Source organism: Eriocheir sinensis, chromosome 24 (assembly GCF_024679095.1).
Source record: "Eriocheir sinensis breed Jianghai 21 chromosome 24, ASM2467909v1, whole genome shotgun sequence".
Lineage (NCBI taxonomy): Eukaryota > Metazoa > Arthropoda > Malacostraca > Decapoda > Varunidae > Eriocheir > Eriocheir sinensis.
Genome location: NC_066532.1, coordinates 865,884 through 884,724, shown reverse-complemented (window position 1 = coordinate 884,724; position 18,841 = coordinate 865,884). Strand labels below are relative to the sequence as shown.

At 38.8% G+C, this 18,841-nt stretch overlaps 1 protein-coding gene across 2 annotated transcripts; it reads left to right on the top strand.

Annotated features, from left to right (window-relative positions):
• The first annotated feature begins 1,861 nt into the window (after positions 1–1,861).
• On the top strand, positions 1,862–18,700 carry LOC127002673 (uncharacterized). Of its 2 annotated transcripts, none has more exons than XM_050868721.1 (9): positions 1,862–1,959; positions 3,829–4,072; positions 4,430–5,019; positions 5,965–6,144; positions 7,144–7,311; positions 8,378–8,611; positions 9,040–9,084; positions 9,530–9,753; positions 18,466–18,700. In XM_050868721.1, exons 2-8 carry the CDS (start codon positions 3,836–3,838, stop codon positions 9,750–9,752), a joined length of 1,677 nt encoding a protein of 558 aa, XP_050724678.1. In that variant the 5' UTR covers positions 1,862–1,959; positions 3,829–3,835; the 3' UTR covers position 9,753; positions 18,466–18,700. The 2 variants fall into 2 exon arrangements, with proteins under 2 accessions (XP_050724678.1, XP_050724677.1); XM_050868720.1 differs by lacking the exon at positions 18,466–18,700 and adding an exon at positions 10,502–17,934.
• The last annotated feature ends 141 nt before the right edge of the window (positions 18,701–18,841 follow it).

The following is an 18,841-nucleotide window of genomic DNA, read 5'->3' as shown; positions in this document are numbered from 1 at the left end:
TATGACTAACTAAATATATACAGTTGAGGTGTCTAAGACTGATGCACAAGAGCACGTTACAAATGGGTGACTCTGCTCAATCATTTCTTAACTGGAAAGCTGCAACAACCTTTGTTTTCTGTGCAGGCCCACACTGCCCATTAGTAACAAGGGTAGTTTTTTTACTGTTGCATCATAACAAATCTTCATGCCTGGCCCATGCTGCCCCGGTGCTCCCATTATCAGAGATCACTTAAGTTAATGTTGATGGGCATCTGGACAGCATGTGTGAGCATGGAGATCAAGTTGTATCACCTTGGAGTATCTTTACCAGCTTCAAACATGACATGAAAGATGTGAAAGACACTTGTTAGATATTCCAGTAAAAAGTTTTTGGTTCAATACTGGAATATCTCTAACAAGTTGAATTAAGATAAATAAAGGTTACAAAAAGACACTGTTTTTAGAAATTCCAATAAATTACTTGAAAACAGTTTTTGGTGTAGAACTTGGCAGTGGCTGAGTGGTGAGCACCTGGCCGGTCATTGTGACCCTGAAGACCCATGCTCAAGTTCCTGTCTCAATTAACTGGCAATTTTTAATCATCACTTAGTGGTGGAAGATTATCCACATGCTGTCCAGATCATCAGTCAACCCTAGCCAGTACCTGGTCAGGTTAAAAGAAAATATCAACCAGTCCAGGAGAACATTATTAATGAGGGTGCACAGTTTTCATGGATGTAGCCATAAAACTGAAGTGTAGCCCACCTACTTTGCTGCTTAAGAATGACTGCTGGTAAAATATCATTGCTGTAGTTTGTTATGATGATAGATGTTTTCTACAAGAATATGCATAGTTTTGTAATACATAATTCTAATTGATTATAATTCTATTACTATTATACTGGAATAAGAACAATTGTAAGTTTTTTCTTGTTTGTTTTGTGGCAAGGAAGACGGGTCACTGTCTGAAGAAGATAAAAAAAAAAATCACAAATATTTCTCCTGCAAATACAATAAAAGCCAGAAAGAGAGTGTCAGTTTAGTTACAGCAGTATTGACAGGTCCTTCTTGAAAGGCTATGTCATAAGGAGAATAGCTGCGTTAGAGGTAACCATTGAAAGGGATGAAAGAATGAACATAGCAGCTAACTCTTGCATTAGGAAGTTGGACAACACTTGGATGAGCTTGGTTAGAAAGCTTTTGAAATCAGACCTGAGGGTAAGTAATATTATTATGTATGCCATCACGTGCAGGAAATGACAACTAAAGATTGAGGGACATTGCTACTATGATATAGGAAAGGGCCAACGTTCTGGAATATCATGTTTATGTATAGGAACGTTTCTCTCTCTCTCTCTCTCTCTCACACACACACAGGGTATAAGTGATGTGCCTTTCCTTGTCGCCTGGTTCATTAATCATGACATTGTACAGTACCTGCCATCATTAAAGAGTACCCAAAGTTTGCTGCCAGGTGGTAATCTATGTAACTCCATGTGTACCTACTCAGGAATGTTGTCAGTATCTACATTACAATTACTTTTTTGTTAACTAACCTCAACATGTCTTTATTTTTGTGCATTGGAGATTTTTATTTTTTGTAACTAGCCTAGTCAGGGGTTTGTCTGCAAGACCAGCCATTCCCCTTTGTTGTGTTTTACAACAATAAATATTTCAATTCTATTCAAAACCTTTCCCTACACCTGCAATATAAGATAAAGAAAAAAAGCGAAAAAATCAATTTCTTCCATCAAGATCAGTCCAAATTCCCTTACTCTCAACCATCAAATTAATCCATCCACTGTAGCAACTCGAAAAAAGTGTAAATATGAGAGGTAGAGAGTAGTATTAATTATTCGGGCAGGCAGGCAGTCAGCTGTGGAGGTGTTGGTCTCCTTGTGTTGGTAGCGCAATGCAGCAGTAGGCGCGGCGACAGCGAGCGGGAGGCAGCACGGCAGGCGGCGGCACACACCACAGGTACGACAACACATTTTTTCTGCTCTAATTAACAACATAACAGGTGTGGAGGGCCCTGCAGGTGTGTGAGTACTGGTGTGCGGGTGTGGCAATGGTGTGGGGGTGTGGCAGCCGTGTGGGTGATGTTCCTCAGTGACAGATGACAGTAAAACACGGATCAAAATACATAACCAAGAAAATATATTAAACACAAAATACACACGAAAAACGAAGCATAAAATCAGTGTATAAGTAAAGAAAGAATGCAAAAATACGCCGAAATATGGAGAAGACGGGCAGGTCACAAGAGGAAGCAGTGCCAGGCTGGGTCAAGGCCACGGACATGCCGAGGCACCGTGACCTTGTTTAGTGCCCTGCCTGGACGTGGAGGTCAAACATACACACACACATGCCTTCTCTGAGTGTCGTGTGCACCCTGTCACCGTAACACACACATACACACGCACAGACAGACGGCAATCAATATTAGCGAGTGGTGTGTGACAAGCGTGACTTCCCAGGGCGGGCCGGGGGGGAGGGGGTGTCTCAGTCATTACCCGAACATTATTATGACATGCACTGACTGACTACATGCATACATGCTTCCTAAAAGAATGAGGCTCTTTAACAAAATGATCTCCCTTTGTTGATTATTACTATAGTGCATGTCATGTGTGTAAAGAGAACCTTGTTTACTTCACTTGACTGTAATCTAAACAGTCACTAGATTTGCATAATCAGAAAATTCATCTATGCTTTCTTTGTAATGAGATTACCTTACAAAGTAAGGATTTTACATGTGCTGAGTGATGCATTTGAAGATACCCAAAACTAAACCTAACCTAACCGAAACTCAATCAGTTATTATATGCTTTTACTCAGTATGTTAGTTTATGGGTTCACAGTAAGTAGTCTTTGTATTTAACAAGGTAAGCTCTTTCTGTTGGGGTATCCTGCTATAGTCTTAATATACAGCTCTGAAACTTGGCACCTCACATAATATTCACAAAGCTAAGAAACCCACAAAGAGGAACAGAGAGAGAAAAAATGAGTATAACATGGTGAAACAGAAAGCAAGCATCATGGATTAGTTGGAAGACAAAGGTTAAGTTGGTAGGATATGCTAGCTGAGTGTGGCATCGGTGCCTATCTCTGTCCCATGGGCCCTTTGAGCTGGTGGTGAAAGGGACCGAGGTTGAAGATATTTACAAACTAATAATAAGAATATGGAATGAAACTAGGCAGGTTATATATCATGAGTAGAACCAACAACATATGAACAATGAAAGTAACATAGTGGCAACCCAGAAACTGTAAGAGAAGTCAGACAAGAGCAGGATGGAACACACTAACATCAATATGAGAGGTGGAGAATGATAGGAGAGGCCTTTGTCTTGCTGCAGACTAGTAATGGCTGAAGAAGATGATGATGTACATTGATAATTGCTTCCTTCTTGTTTCAGAGACATAATATTGAAGATGGCCGCTTAAGTACCCTACGTTTACATTTGTTTCCCCACTCTATTAGTTTTTTATTTTATTTTATTTCTTTACTTCTACAAATTATACTTACTACCGTACTTGTGTAAAAGTAATTTTATATGGTATTCATGTGGTTAGGTTAAGGAGTTTACTTTTGTCAAGGCTTATTACTTTTCTGGGGATATATATTTATTTTGTGATACATATCATACCCTTTTAGTCTTACTTGACTGCTTGACTATTTTCTTTACTACACTACTGTACTTTATTGCTTTACTACACTTTGTATACATTACTACACCTTTTTACACACATTATTTTCCTATTTTACTTTACTAAATGGGTTTTACTACATGAGAACAACTGTTATTTAAAAATGTTGTCATCAATTTTTCTTTTCTTGTTCAGAGCCAAAATGCTTGAGGTGACGAACATACGCGGTGGTGAGGTCGTGCCCCACCAGCTGTGTCTCCTGCGCATCGCGGGGGCACAGAAAGAGGCCACCTGTGCTGCCATACACAACCAGAGCGACCACACCAGGAACGGCACGCTCTGGAAGATATATCATGGAGGCTTCAATGCGTTAATCCCTCTCGTCCCCGGCAAAAATGACCTCAGAATAATATGTGGCACAGAGGAAACCACGATACAGGTGAGTCTACTTCGGACGGGCATCCTTTTGTCTGTGATCCATGTCTGCATTTGTCCATTATCCATGTCTGAATTTGTCGGCAATCCATGTTGGCATTTGTCTATGATCTTGTTTTCATCTATGTAATCCATGTTTGTATTTGTCTGTGATCCACATCTGTCTGTATTTATATCAGTGAAAAGTTGAACATGTGAAGAAACTGAGAAACACCTATTAATCCCACCACAGTTACATCTAACATAGTAATTTCAAATGCTTAAACTTGTACTAAAAAAAAAATAAATAAATAAATAAATAAAAAATAAATCAACATATACATAAGTACTGTATTTATATTAACTAGGATTGCCTTCGCAGATCATCCACAAGCCGCTGGACATTCCACGCTACATCCGGCTGGTGTACATCACATGCATCAACGAGGAGAAGTTTCAGGGCCCCAAGGATATGGACTGCTCGCCAAACACCGCCGTTAGGAAAATACAAACCGGAGTCTTGACACTGCAGGCCTTCGTGGCGGAAACCCTCGCCGCTGAAGGCCTAGGCCGCAGAACATTCCGCTTTGAGCTAGACACTAAAGGCAACCCAATCGTCCACGTGGTACAGCTCCCCATAACGATCCGAGAATGTCACAAGTTTACTGAGGAGAGATTATGGGAAACCGCAGCGCTGCACATCCTCTCGTCTCATCTTGCTGACAAGAACTGCAAGTACGTCGCGTTCTTCGGTGGCACGAGATTCGTGAACCAGGAGAAAGTGAACATCAAGACTGAGGCGGAGACTATGGCCCTCACCAAAGGCCACGTGTCCCTAGGTGGGGGTGGCCTGGCACTTGTGGGTACCGGCGCTCTCTACTCCTGGGCTACGGATGTGGACGATGTGATTGATGCCATGAGGAACACCAATCCCATTGACACTAATAGCCTGATGGACTTTAGCGGGGGAAGGTAAGACTCATTAACTCTTCTTCTTGGGTTTCTATAAGGGAATATATGGCAAAGTGATTGTACATTAAATTGGTCCAGAAGCCCCGCCCCCTTCCTCACCCTCCTTCCAAGGTAACATTGACTTCTGACTCCACTCTCCTTTTATCTAACTAATCAGCTCTCATAGCTATGGAAGAGGGGACGAGACTTGTAGGTCAATTTAGTGTGCAATGTTTGTAGTTCTCTGTGTGGATTTAACCCTTAGATTGCTGCGATCGTATATATATATATATATATATATATATATATATATATATATATATATATATATATATATATATATATATATATATATATATATATATATATATATATATATATATATATATATATCTATATATATATATAAGTGCGCTACCACATGCCCCAGCCATATGGGGATCATATATATAACCATCACACTCTACGCTCCCTACGTTTCAAATATACCTCCAGTTCTTGACTCAGAAGAATGGTGGAGGAATCTGGCATCCGTACACACTCATTCGTCTCCAGCGCGCGTCCTACCGAAGGCCACAGATAATTTTCCACTTTTGTTTGGAATACATCTGGCATGTCTCGTGACATGTCAAGCAGTTCCTCTGCTCCGGGCGGAAGTAGAGCGCGGGTGAATCAAAGTGACAGTGACTCTTATGACTGCTATGGTAGTGACATTGACAGAGGAGGGAGGGGCTACTCTCTTGGATTCCAGTTCAGTTCATGGCTTGTTTGGAGGGAAAGCCTATGTAACAGCCTCTCATTGTGTCCTTTTTGGTTTACTTTATGGTCATGTTCCATTTTGATTAACTTCTCTCTTAAATTTCAGTTCAGTTCATTGCTTGTTCTTATGGAAAACCTTTGACATAGCCTCCTTATGTCCATTATATGTATAGGTAGTTGTTTATGTGTGGTTTATCCCCCGGACAGAGGTACTTGGGGCGCCTGCTATGGGACTCACCTTGGCTCTGTGATGCACGAGCTGGCCCACACCCTCGACCTGGGCCACACTCCGCACGGCATCATGGCTCGGGGCTTTGAGGACCTGCACGTCTTCTTCACCTCCACCAGGCTCACTTCTGATTACCTGCCTCAGTCGCCCCACCACAGGTACGGAAAAGTGGACTTGTAGAGAGATATATTTATTTTTTATTTATCAGTTTTCATTCTTCTTCACCTCCATCAGGCTCACCTCTGATTATCTTCCTCAGTCACCCCACAACAGGTATGGAAAAGGGGACTTGCAGAGAAGTCTATTTATTTTTAGTGTTTTTTATTGTAATGGAAGGAGCTCAAGGACGTAAAAAAGAAAAAAAAAAGAAAACAGAAGACAAAACAGCCCATTAATCTCTACTCCTGCAAAAAGAAGAGAGTCTAAGTATTTATTCAGGGTATTTATTTATTTATTTTTAAGTGCAGGTCCAAATCACTGGTACGCTATGGTTTTATTGGTACTAATGGTGAACCCAAGCCCATTCATTATTGGTGGGGCTGAATTTTTTATAGTGATTCCATGATTCATCTTCCTGCTGTGACTCATGCTTGCCCATTGTTCCCCTAGATATTAATTAGTTTAGGTAGAGCTCATGGGTGATCTTGGGCCACTTGGCAATGGTGAAGAATAGTCAGCCCAAGGTGGTGGGACTTAGGGGCACATTCTTATACATTTCAGCAGCTAAGCACACATATTTGACAAGCCTTTTCTTTTTTTCTTTTTTTACAGCCAAGGAGACAGCTCAAGGGCAACAAAAGGAGTGAAAAAAAAAAAATAAATAAAATAAAAAAGCTACTCGCCACTCCCATAATAGACAAAAGTAAAGAGTAGCCAAAAGAGAGGTCAATTTTGGGTGGAAAGGTGTCTTGATACACTCTTCTTCCTTTGTAAGAGTTGTGAGCATTTCCAAGGGCAGTGTTATGACCCTGGTGGTAGTTCGACCCTGCTGGATCTTGACCCCAAAACGAACTCATTAGAACCCAAGTGATTTCCTTTTTGGCCCTTGGAAATAATTTATGTGAGAGACAGAAGGGTTTGTGTATACCGACCATGAACTGAGACTGAACAATTATCATATCCGAATTTTAACCACTTGTCTTTTTTTTTTTTTCCAGCTCTGTAATGCGTCAGTCCATGTCCAGCTCCCTCATCAAGGAGTCCATCACCTTCACCACTGACTTTGTGCCCAAGATCCCCCTTGACAATATCAACATGACGGTGGAGCCGCCCAAGGAGCCGCTAGCCTCCAGTGGTGTCTACAGTCCCCCAGTCTTCACCCGGAGGTACCCATGCTATCATTATCATTATCAGCCATTATTAGTTTACTGACATACAAAAACCTTTCCCAGCATTCACCTTTCTCTGTTTGATGTTAGTGTACTTCATCATATCCTAACCAGCATTCACCTTTCTCTGTTTGATGTTAGTGTACCTCATCCTATCCTAACCTAATCTTTCCTAATGTTCTTCATTCCTCTGTGTCAGGTATTAGTGTACTCCATCCCACCCCTTCAAAGGCTCTAATTTCCTCCTATCCTAACCTGATAACCTAACCTAATCTCTCTCATTGTCCTCCACCCCTCTGTCAGGTGGTAGTCTACTTTATCCTGCCCCTGTAAATCTACTAATTTCATCCTATGTTAACCTATCCTAATCTTAGCCAATGTTCTCTAGCTCTTTTGTCATGTGTTAGTGTACTCCATCCTGCTCTTGCTAAGGTTCTAGTATCATCCTATCCTAACCTAGCTTATCCAACCTAATCTTTCCCAGTGTTCACCCTTCTGTCAGGTGTTAGTGTACTCCATCCTGTTCCTGCAAAGGCTCTAATTTCATCCTCTCCCAACCTAGCTTATCCAACCTAATCTTTCCCATTGTTCTCCACCCTTCTTTGTCAGATGTTAGTGTACTCCATCCTGCCTCTGTGAAAGTTCTAATACCGTTCTGCCCAACATGCCTTAACCTAACCTAATCTTTCCCATTGTTCTGCAGCCATCTTTGTCAGGTTTAAATTCACTTTATCCTGCCCCTGCAAAGGTTCTAATTTCATTCTATCTCTCTAGCTCTTTATCAGGTGTTGGTGTACTCCATCCTGCCCCACCAAAGGTTCTAATTTCATCCTATCTCTCTAACTCTTTGTCAGGTGTTAGTGTACTCCATCCTGCCCCACCAAAGGTTCTAATTTCATCCTATCTCTAACTCTTTGTCAGGTGTTAGTGTACTCCATCCTGCCCCACCAAAGGTTCTAATTTCATCCTATCTCTAACTCTTTGTCAGGTGTTAGTGTACTCCATCCTGCACCAGCAAAGGTTCTACTTTCATCTCTTCACCAGCTTCTCTCATCTCACACAGGTACCCCAACAAGTCCTTCAATGCAAACTCTGGCTCGGCATCGCCTCTCACCATCGAGGAGTCGGAGCTGTCGCCGCCCAACCAGAAGTCAGCGTGCAGTCGTCCCCTCCTGAACACTCCCTCGCCTAACATTGGCTCGAGTCTCCTGAACAATAACCGTAATCAAGACCATGATGGTAGCAAGTGCCGAGCCTTCTGGGCGCGATCCAGTGCAGTTCTTCTTGCTTTCCATAAGTAAGTTGCATGATAGAGTGTGGAAACTTCTTAAACAGCTTAATCATTGTACACATATTATGATTGAAAGTCCCACTAAATGCAGGTTTCAAATAGAGGTTAGATAGATATATGGATTGAGAAGAATATGGTTGATAAATGTCTCTCAGGAGTGCCTATGGATGGTACATGCTGACTAGCCTATTTTCATCTTATACTCTTTTGTATGGTTTTATATTGCTGAATTTTGAAAGAAGTCAGCTGTTAAATTATAGACACTTCTTGAAGATTATTAGTCATGACATAAGCAATCGTCTCTCACTAATTTAAATCATTACTGAGGTGCTAGTTCTGGGAATAATAAGAAAACAATCAAGTCGCCTTCACTATTGGATTTTTCCCTCATATTGTTGGAGGCAATAATTGATCATTCGCTGTTATCATTCCAGGTGGCTCAACTCTGTGACAGACAGTGACAGTCCTGAACTAAAAGGGTGAGGAATACATTCTGTCCTTTGTACTCTAGGAACTATAGGCAAGAAAGTTAGTTCAGTACTCTGTGCAGAGGCATTGTTATTTATACTGAGGCTATTAACATCTAGGCCAGTTATTGTCAAGGTGATGCCTGCTAACTTCAGTGTATGTGTGTGCCTCCAAAAGGTATCTGATACAAATATGTATGTGAACAGTTTCATGCACTGTTTGGTATTGGATATTAAAGGTGTGGCTTACAGTAATGAGCCAGTAATTCAGTGGGCATCAGCTTGTACTTGTAGTCTCCTTATATTCTAGTGTAACTTGAGGGCATCAAAGCTAAGTACTATAAGAACCACTGTACTCTAGTCTTTGTGTAGAGTGAAATTACCATTGTCTTGTGTTTGTGAACAGTGTGGTTGACCAAGACAGTCATGCCTCATGTATTCCCTGACACCCCCTCAGGTCTGTGGTGTGCAGCACGGCCGGGATACGCATTGTGGAGCTCCGGGACCTGCACACCATGGCCTTCCACCACTGGGAGTTTGTGACACGGCCACCGCCTCCCGTGGTGCACCTCCCCTGGGCGCAGGTCCCCCACTGGCCCTCCGACACACACATTGAGGTGGTGGCCGAGGACACTCAAGGCAACCTGCTCAAGGGCTGCTTCATGCCCAGGCCACTCTAAGGTCAGTCAGGAATGCTGTGTCTAATCTGAATAAGGTCTGTCTGCCAGTTTGTACATGCCAGTCTTCTTAGTACTCATGTCAGGAGTAATTCATTAACATCAATTATAATGACTTGGTGTTCCCACCAATTAGCATGTTAGATGAAGGGTTACTCTACTCCAGAAATTAGTTTGTTGAATAATAGGTTTATTGTACCATGGAAAATTGAGCCGACATACTTAAATGAAATAGTCAAAAAGATTGATAACCAATATTTTGACAGATACTTCAATTCAATTTCATTCAGTAGTTTTCTCTCTTGGCACATAGAGTAGTAAGTGGAAGGTGCCCATGAATTGGCAAACACACCTTATATTAGTTTGTTTATTACATAAACAGTACTTTAGTTTCACTGTAGAGCAGTGTGTCACATATTGTCATGAACCGTAGTCTCTGCCAGCCAATAAGCCCCTTATGACCTGCCCCCTTCCTGGAGTCCTCTCTGAGTGGCTGAGGTTGTTTTTGCTGTCTGTGATAGAAAAAGTACCTAAACCTTGGAGGAAACTCATAAGTGGTGTTGAGGGTGATTCATTTGTGTATAAAGAGGGTGGAGGGAAGGCAAGGGTGAGATCAGTGACCAACGCTGCTCTCGGCAGAGGCTGAGGGGCGGGGCGGGGCTCAGGGGCCTTGTTGGGTGGTGGCAGCTTTAGTCTTGTGTGTTCTTACATGATGATGGTCTAAAAGTATGATTTCTGTCGTGTACTTCTAGTCATTCCTTGTGGAGCTGTGGAAAACAAACGTAAGTGATGAGCCATAACTGTTTTTAATCTTAGTCTCAGCAACCAGAAATATCACATTGCTCTAATATCACATTACTACGAGCTTTTGCATGTGACGGCAGAAAACTAGGCTTGCAATACTTACTCCCGTGTGATAACTATACCTCATGTAATGGATGCAGCTTATCTTACCAGCCATGAAGAGCCAGAAAAGCTGAAGAAAATGTGGGATGTTTCCCATTGATCTGTTTACAGCCAACAAAAGCACAGACTCTCCAGCTATACTGAAGTTCAGAAAAGTCAAAGAAAATTATTCCTTTATTATTTATATGTGTACAGTCAACAAGAAAACTATTATTTATTATTGTCTTATCTAATATTTATCAATGTCTATTATTTCCTTGTATACTGGTTACATCTCATTAGGGATTTAGCTGTTATGAAAAGCCAAAGATAATTCATCTTTTACTGTTTATATATATGAAATCAAAAAGAAAATTATTAGAGGCTAACGAGTCTGCTAGAGGCCAGTACTCTTCTCAAATGGCTTAGGCAGAATGTTGATTATATGTCATCTTCCACACACTCCATGCCTCCCAGCAGAGCATAGCTGAAGTGTTTAGTGAGGACAGACACATGTATAATGCTGCTGACAAACATAGTTGCCTTTTACAGTTGGCTACTCCATGCAAAGTCAGCTAAACTCCATTCAAAAAGAACTCACTTAACTACTTTAATTTTCCTTATGATAATGCTCTCATTAGTGTCTCCTCTATGGAAAATCACACTTTGGTTTCACTAGTGACACTATAAAAGGCTCTGCCATGCTTTGTAATGAAAATACTGCATTACTTGTGTTTGAGAGCAGTGAGGGTGTGCATCTCTTTGTGTGTTAGCAATAAGTTCACAGATGAAAGGTTAGAATGGTGAAGAAATTTATGTATGTACATTTAAATGTTGTTAAGAATGAGTTTCAAGCATGAAGATAAATAGAAAGTAGGGTAGTACATAAAAATAAAGTTGCCTGGGCTGTGGAAAGGCTGATGAGTAAATGAATACATGCAGTAGAGTTCTGAATTGCACAAGATCAAATAGCAGGAGTCACAAGTAATGGGAGATGCAAAATATTCAACCAATATTTATCTGATTTTGCAAGTAGGTCTCAAATAATGCAAACTGCAAACCAAAATGAATGAAATTTGACAAAAAAAAATTACATGAATGATAATTGTGTGGTAGGCCCTGTGGTTGCATATATTGAATAGCAAAAATTCTAATAGTGCAAATGCAAGTATTTACCAATATCTTGTGACATTTTGGACTCTGCTGTGCCCGGAGAGAAATGAGTGTGTCTAGGCATCAAAAAATTAGTGTATCCCAGTAATTTCTAGTCTCAATATTGTTAGAATAATTGTGTAACCTAAATTTACAAAAAAAGATGAATTGATATCAAAACTACTTTGCCCGAGTTATGTTTGAAACAAGGTAAAAAATTAAACAAAACAAATATATATTGTTTTCAATTAGAGAAAAAGAACTTTGAATTCAGAAAACAAGAACAAATTGAGTCAGCAAAGATTCTACTTAAAATATTAAGATTGAAACAACATCATGACGTCAATTTGATCTTTTATATATATGAGAAAAAAATTACCTTGAATTTATGAAGGTAGAAGTGTGGTAATCAATTCTACCATTCTAGGGTTATGGTAGAAGTAAGGTTAAGAACTGAGTCACCCATTGGACAAATGCAAATCAGGTGTTTGTGAAATAATGAAGAAGATTATTTTGACTGAAGTGCAAGAGCAATTGAAATCAGACTATCATGGAAAGATTCAATTTTAAGTAAAGGCAAAAATCATCATGCAAGGATTGTACTTAAAGTGAGGTCAACTATGAAACAATTAGAAAAGTGTGGATGAGGTATCTTATAGGAGAAGAAAAATATCTGTGGTTCTCGGCCATATAATAATAATAGGTTAGAAGGTATTAATGAAAGGCTAACTGTGAAATAGAAAAGTGTGGATCAGATACGTTATGAGAAGAGAAGGTAGATAACTTGTGCTCCTCAGCCAGAGAGTAAAAGTATCAATGATAAGTAAAAACTGCATTTGAAGTAAGACTGAAATAAAATAATTGATAAGACAAATGTGGAAGGGTATTTAGAGCAGAGGAGAAAGCTATCACCTGGGACTCATAAAGCAAGAAGTATTAAGTAAACAACCATGCAAAGATCTGATTTAAAGTACAAGTTTGAGTAGGAGGAGAACGGAAGCACAGATTTATCGAGGGGACTGTATTCCTGACTAGCTCTGTTTAAGTTTTAGTCAGGGGGATGGGGATTGAAAATTAAACAGTTTGAATATGAATAGAGGTAAAGCAGAACATTACAATTTTAGCCAAAGAGTTAGAGGATCAATACTAGTAAGATCGTATTTGAAGTCGTTCCACCTAAAACTTATTGAAGTGACTGAAAATTAAACTGTTTGGATATGAATAGAGGTAAAGCAGGACATTACAGTTTTAGCCAAAGAGTTAGAGTATCAATAATAGTAAGACTGTATTTGAAGTAGTTTTGTCGAAAACTTCTTTAAGTGATGGAAAATGAAACTGTTTGACACTTTTTTGTATAAGACATTATATAAACAGAGGTGAAGCAGAACATTGCAGTTTAGCCAAAGAGTAAGAGTATCAATAATCATAAGATTGTATTTGAAGTAAAGTTAAGAATGTAAGTGAGAGATTTTCAAAGGTGTGTGTGTTGAGGGCAGCACTGTACATATTGGTTCCCCTGCCTGGAGTAAGTGAATAAGTAAGGCCCGCCCGAAATTGACCTCTCTTTTGGCCACTCTTTACTTTTTTCTTTTGTGGGAGCAGCAATTAGTGGGCTTTGTTTTCTACACTTTATTTTTGTTGCCCCTTGAGCTGCTTCCTTTCCTGTAAAAAAAATATATATATTCTCAAACATTTCCAGGCATACACCCCGACACTTAATAAGGCTTTTGTGGAGGTTGTGTCAGTATTTCCATGGGTAGTTTTATGAGCTTGGTGGCAGCTTGACTTGGCCTTTGCACCGTGAATGTGAAAAACACTCATGAGAACCCGACTAACCTCCTTTGTGGCCTTTGGAAATATTTGTTGTGATTGCTGAAAACGTCTGAGAATGTGGGCGTTAACCTTAGACAGAGTGACCAATGAGTACAGTTCTTCCCTCTATATAGAAACATCCTTGAAAGTCCCTCACAAGACAAGTATGGATGACGTGTTTATAACTAGAAAAGAAATGTAACCTTTCATAGCCAAAGAGTAAACCTGATTCAGTTATTATAGATAAGGTGTGTGCAAGTGAAAGTAAAGGTAAGATAACATACTAAAAGATTGATGGGATATTGAGAGAAGTGGTATTATTGTATAGGAGGCAATGGCTGTGTCGCAAATATGGTGAATGGATTGTGAAACTGGCAATTAAGTTCAGCCATTTCTCAGTCTAGAAATTAGTGAAGCGAGTATTAGCATCATTGACCGAACCTTCCTGCAATTCAGAGTGTGTCACTGAAAGCCACTCTCTTCCCATTTCTTTGGGGGCTCATACTTGTGTCCTGCCCCTGGTTAGCAAATACTGATTCACATAAGACAAATTCAAGTCCCTTTCTACTCCCTTTGTTATCTTCTGGAAATTGAGTTCTCAGGGAAAGGAGAGGTTCCCATTCTTCCAGCCTTGTCCCTTCAGCTACAAGGCACACAGAGACATTCGTTCTGAAGTAACATGTCTAAAGATATTAATCACGACTAATTGAGCAGTAAATACAAAATACTCAATGATATTCTATTATTTAATACATGTAAGATTTTTTTCTAATTGATATGTCGAATTTTTAATGTGATATGAAGGTCAGCCCATTAGTATTTCATGTTTTTTGTGTCTGAAATGTGACTGCAATTTCAAGTGGATAGTCCATTTTGTTATGAATATAAATTAAAAAAATAGGTAATTATTATATAGTTAGTGTGCTGGCAGCTGGTGTGTAAAACATTTGTGCCAGTGGCCTGTGCTGTATGCATGAAATACTCACTGATTGTCAAGGTAGCAAAAACTTAGTGTTATATTCCTGGATAAGAAATTGTTAAAGTTTTAATTAGTAATACTTTTGTTTCCATTTCAAGTGTTGTGGAAATGCTAAAAAACAAATAGTCACAAGTTGATTACAAATGAGACAAATAATGATTGCAAATCAAGCTTATAATAATAAGAAAATCCAGCATTCATAGTTAAGGAAAGAATATTGATTCACCATTTTTTTTTTTTTCACCCATGTCACTTCAGGCAGCTCATACTTAAACACACTAGACACTAGAGTTATATTCCAAAAGTCTTACCACTCTCCTCTCCTCCACACTACAGTTTTGTTGAAGCAATAAGATTTTTCATTAAAAACTACAAGTACAGTTGTAGCACTACAACTGGTGAAAAATTAAACAATGGTAATAGAAAAAAGGTTAATCTTTATGGATAAAGTTAAAGAATGTGTTAACAAGACCAGAACAGGCATAACCAATATAAAGTAATGGCACAGACGAATAGTTAGTAATACAACCGAGAAAAATTTCTGCAGAAGTAACATAGTGGTAATAAAAAATGCTTAAACACACTTCAAATGATACAACAGGCATCAGTAAAACATATAAATGAAACACACACATTCCTAAAGTTCATAAAGTTTAGAGGAAGCAAAACTCAAATCTTGATCAAAATAATTGTAAGAGGCAGAATTATGAGGATAGGGAAGGCAGGGAGTGGCACAGAAAAGGTTCAAGAAGCCAAGGTGTTGTCAGTTAGGTGAAGGCACTGATGATGATGATGAGTGTGTGTGTGTGTGTGTGTGTGTGTGTTCGTACCTATTAGAGTTTTCACAGGGTTTAGTTAAGGTCACATTATACGGTATTTTAACTAGTTTTTAACATGTAAATTATATAGTGAATTCTTTCCTTCTTTTGACACAAGCATTCAGTTTAGTAAAGCATTCCATCTGTTGAGTTATTTGTATTGTGTGTGTGTGTGTGTGTGTGTGTGTGTGAGTGTGCGTGCGTGCGTGCGTGTGCTGTATAGGTATTATAACATTGCATCATTTCCGTGCACAAGACTCAAGTCATAAACAGATACAGCCGAGAATATTATCATTGTTCTACTTTTTTATTCTATGCTTTTAAAAGTAGGTTATATTTCTCTTTACTAGCTTTATTTATTTGTATTTATTTATTTATTTATTTATCTATTTCTTTAGCGTTTAAGGCAGCAAATGATCTGAAAATCTTGTGTTCATAGCGAATTAGCTTTAACGGTACCTAAGTTTTAAAAGTGCCTCCGTGTAGACAATGTGATAGCTTACAGTTCACATTCACTCGTATCAAGATTTCTGAATATGCAATGACAGACTTTAGCAAAACAGTATCAGGGTATGCTTGCTAATTTGTACACACCCTTTTTAAGCAGAACTCAAGAAGGAAACCACTGTGGAAAACTGATCTGTGGCGTACAAATCCATTATTTCCAGATTGATAAACATATATACTGTACCTCAGCTCAGTTTTCCAGGAGTAATGTTTTTTTGGCATTATTATTATTATTATTATTATTATTATTATTATTATTATTATTATTATTATTATTATTATTATTATTATTATTATTATTGAGATCATGAAAGGGCATCCAGGGAAAGTTAAAAATTGTTATAGACCCAAACAAAGCCCCCTCAATGAGCAAACTTGGATATGGAGAACTAGACAGTGACATTATAGTAAGAATAATAATAAGCAAATAAAGGGGGTGGGGACTAAGACTACATGACATTTATGAGCATTGATTGAATTGGTGGTGAGGCAGTGGTGGTCTTGTGGGGTAGAGCGTCGAGCCATGGTAGTGAAGAGGGTGAGGCGGTCCTGACCCCAGTGCAGGAAAAGGGCATCTAATCTTAGAACTGAGCCACAACTTAAAAAAATAAATGAAATAAATAAATAAAAAATCGGCGACCCCCGCCCCATTCTACTTTGCGATAACAATGCTGAAAAGAAGAAGAAGAAGAAGAAGAAGAAAAAGATGGAAAAGAAAAAGAAATAGAAAAAGAAGAAGTAGGTGAAGAAAAATAATAATAGTAATAATAATAATAATAATAATAATAATAAGAAGAAGAAGAAGAAGAAGAGGGGGCTGAATGAAATGGTGTGCATGAGTTAGTGGACATACCCTACTCACATTATCTGTAAAACAGTCGGTAAACATGTATTCATTAGTGCGTGAGAAGAGTGAAAAAAATACTCAGCTTTTTAGCTTGGCCCACACTGTATATTTTGTGATACTCAGACAAAGTGTAAGGTATGTGAGCCACTCTGTACAGGCTTGTTTCAAGTAGCATTCATGGCAGGGAACGAACTACTCTGAAGAATTGAGTTGAGATATAGAGCCGTATTACAAGTTGAATCCTAGTAGTTTTGAGTCCCTACAGAGTTATTCATCCCGAACTCTGTAGGGACCCAAAACTTCTTGGATGTGACTTGTAATATGGCCCCTAAAAATGAACTGCCATCAAAGTAATGAAGTTTTCTTGGTCTTTATACTGGCAAGTTTATTTTTTAGCAGCGAAGTTTTCCAGCATTTAGTTTTCCCTGATGTGAATGTTAATTGAAAGTCTGTATAAACTGGCAGACATTCCCTATTTATTATGATTCTTATTAGCATCCAAACTATAATAGTATAGATAAAAAATGCTTGCTCTCATCAGCAAACATCCTGTAAAATATGATAAATTAACCTGATTTTGTGATACCACGCAGGTACAGAATGGAGGCCTCCATAGATGTATCTGTTACAATTTCTTTTTAGCATTCAAAATATTATATAAACCCAGTTTGCTCTGCTTTATCAGCAAACATCTTTTAAAAACATGATAAATCTACTTAGTTTGTCGATTATATCATTAGTATTAGATTAGAGGGAGCATATTATTTGTACAAATATATTTTGAGCTGTATGAGCAATATTGTTGCAGAACTTGTGAGATGCCTTACACTCATTACCTCTTAGAGATAACTGTGTGGATTGCTTCCTGTTGTTGTGTAGTGTGTATGTAGGACGTAAACACTTCCATGTATTGGCAGACCCTAGGAAATTATTGTTTGTAAGTATGTGTGTGTGTGTGTGTAGTATCCATCCACCACCCTCTCCCTGAACACTGTAAGTCATCCATAAGATCTATAAGGAAATCAATCCATCCAAAAAGTGTTGCATCACCAGAAAATGACAATAACCTTCCCAAACACTCCGAGAAGTGAGAATGACAGTTCTTTTTAGGGTGTTTACTGCTGAGAATAAATATCTGTTGAATTCACAAAATTTATGTTCAAATAAATAATTTTTGTTGCATAATTTGTTTGTTATTAAAGACCTATCAGTGGATTATTTGTTCTGTATGTATTTTGCTCTCCATTTTGTAGGAAACATTACAATTAGTTCTTCGGGAAAAAAAACTTGGGAGATTGGGCTAAGCAATTAACCCGTCTGCTGCGATTGGCACAGATTTCCCCTTCACTGGTAGCCTGGTAACATATACTCCCAGGTCTTTCTCTGCCTCTGTGGTGGATAGTGGAGTGTTTCCCATGTGGTATTGGTATGCTGGATATCCCTTCCCAAGGTGCATGACTACATTTTTCTTCATTGAATTGTAGCTGCCACTTTTTGCTCCACTCCTGTAGCTTGGTGATGTCTTCTTGTAGGAAATCCGCATCTAAGGGGTTAAAATATAAACATGATAAGAGTGATGATCCTTAAATTTAACAAGTTAATTTTTTTGCCTTAGTTCAATTTTCTTGAGTATTTTCCTGATATAAATGCACATTTTTCATCTATTCCCTTCTTCCTGTGGCTTAATTTGATGATTTGTTTACACTCTTTCAAAAGGGGAGCATCAGATACCTTTCCCGGGGTAGCTGTATAAACTCTGATGCCTTCATACCACTCCATCTGGCACTATATAGCAGAACGGAATAGTATGAACCAGGCCTAATCTAACCTGGTAACTTAGCTCTTTGCTGGGAACACAAACTCATTCCCAAGCAAGGGTGTAAAGATGATAAAGGGGAAGGCAACTGTAGGACCTCCTGAACACAGCACAAGGAACACAAGAACATTGGTACGTAAGATTGAGCGATGTTAGTTCACAAGCCATTTCCAACAGGTATTTGACAGCTGATTTTAGTGTATGAATAATTTTTTGAAGCATTTACTTATCACCTAATTTTTTCAAGGTATACATACATTTATTTGATCTATGGTA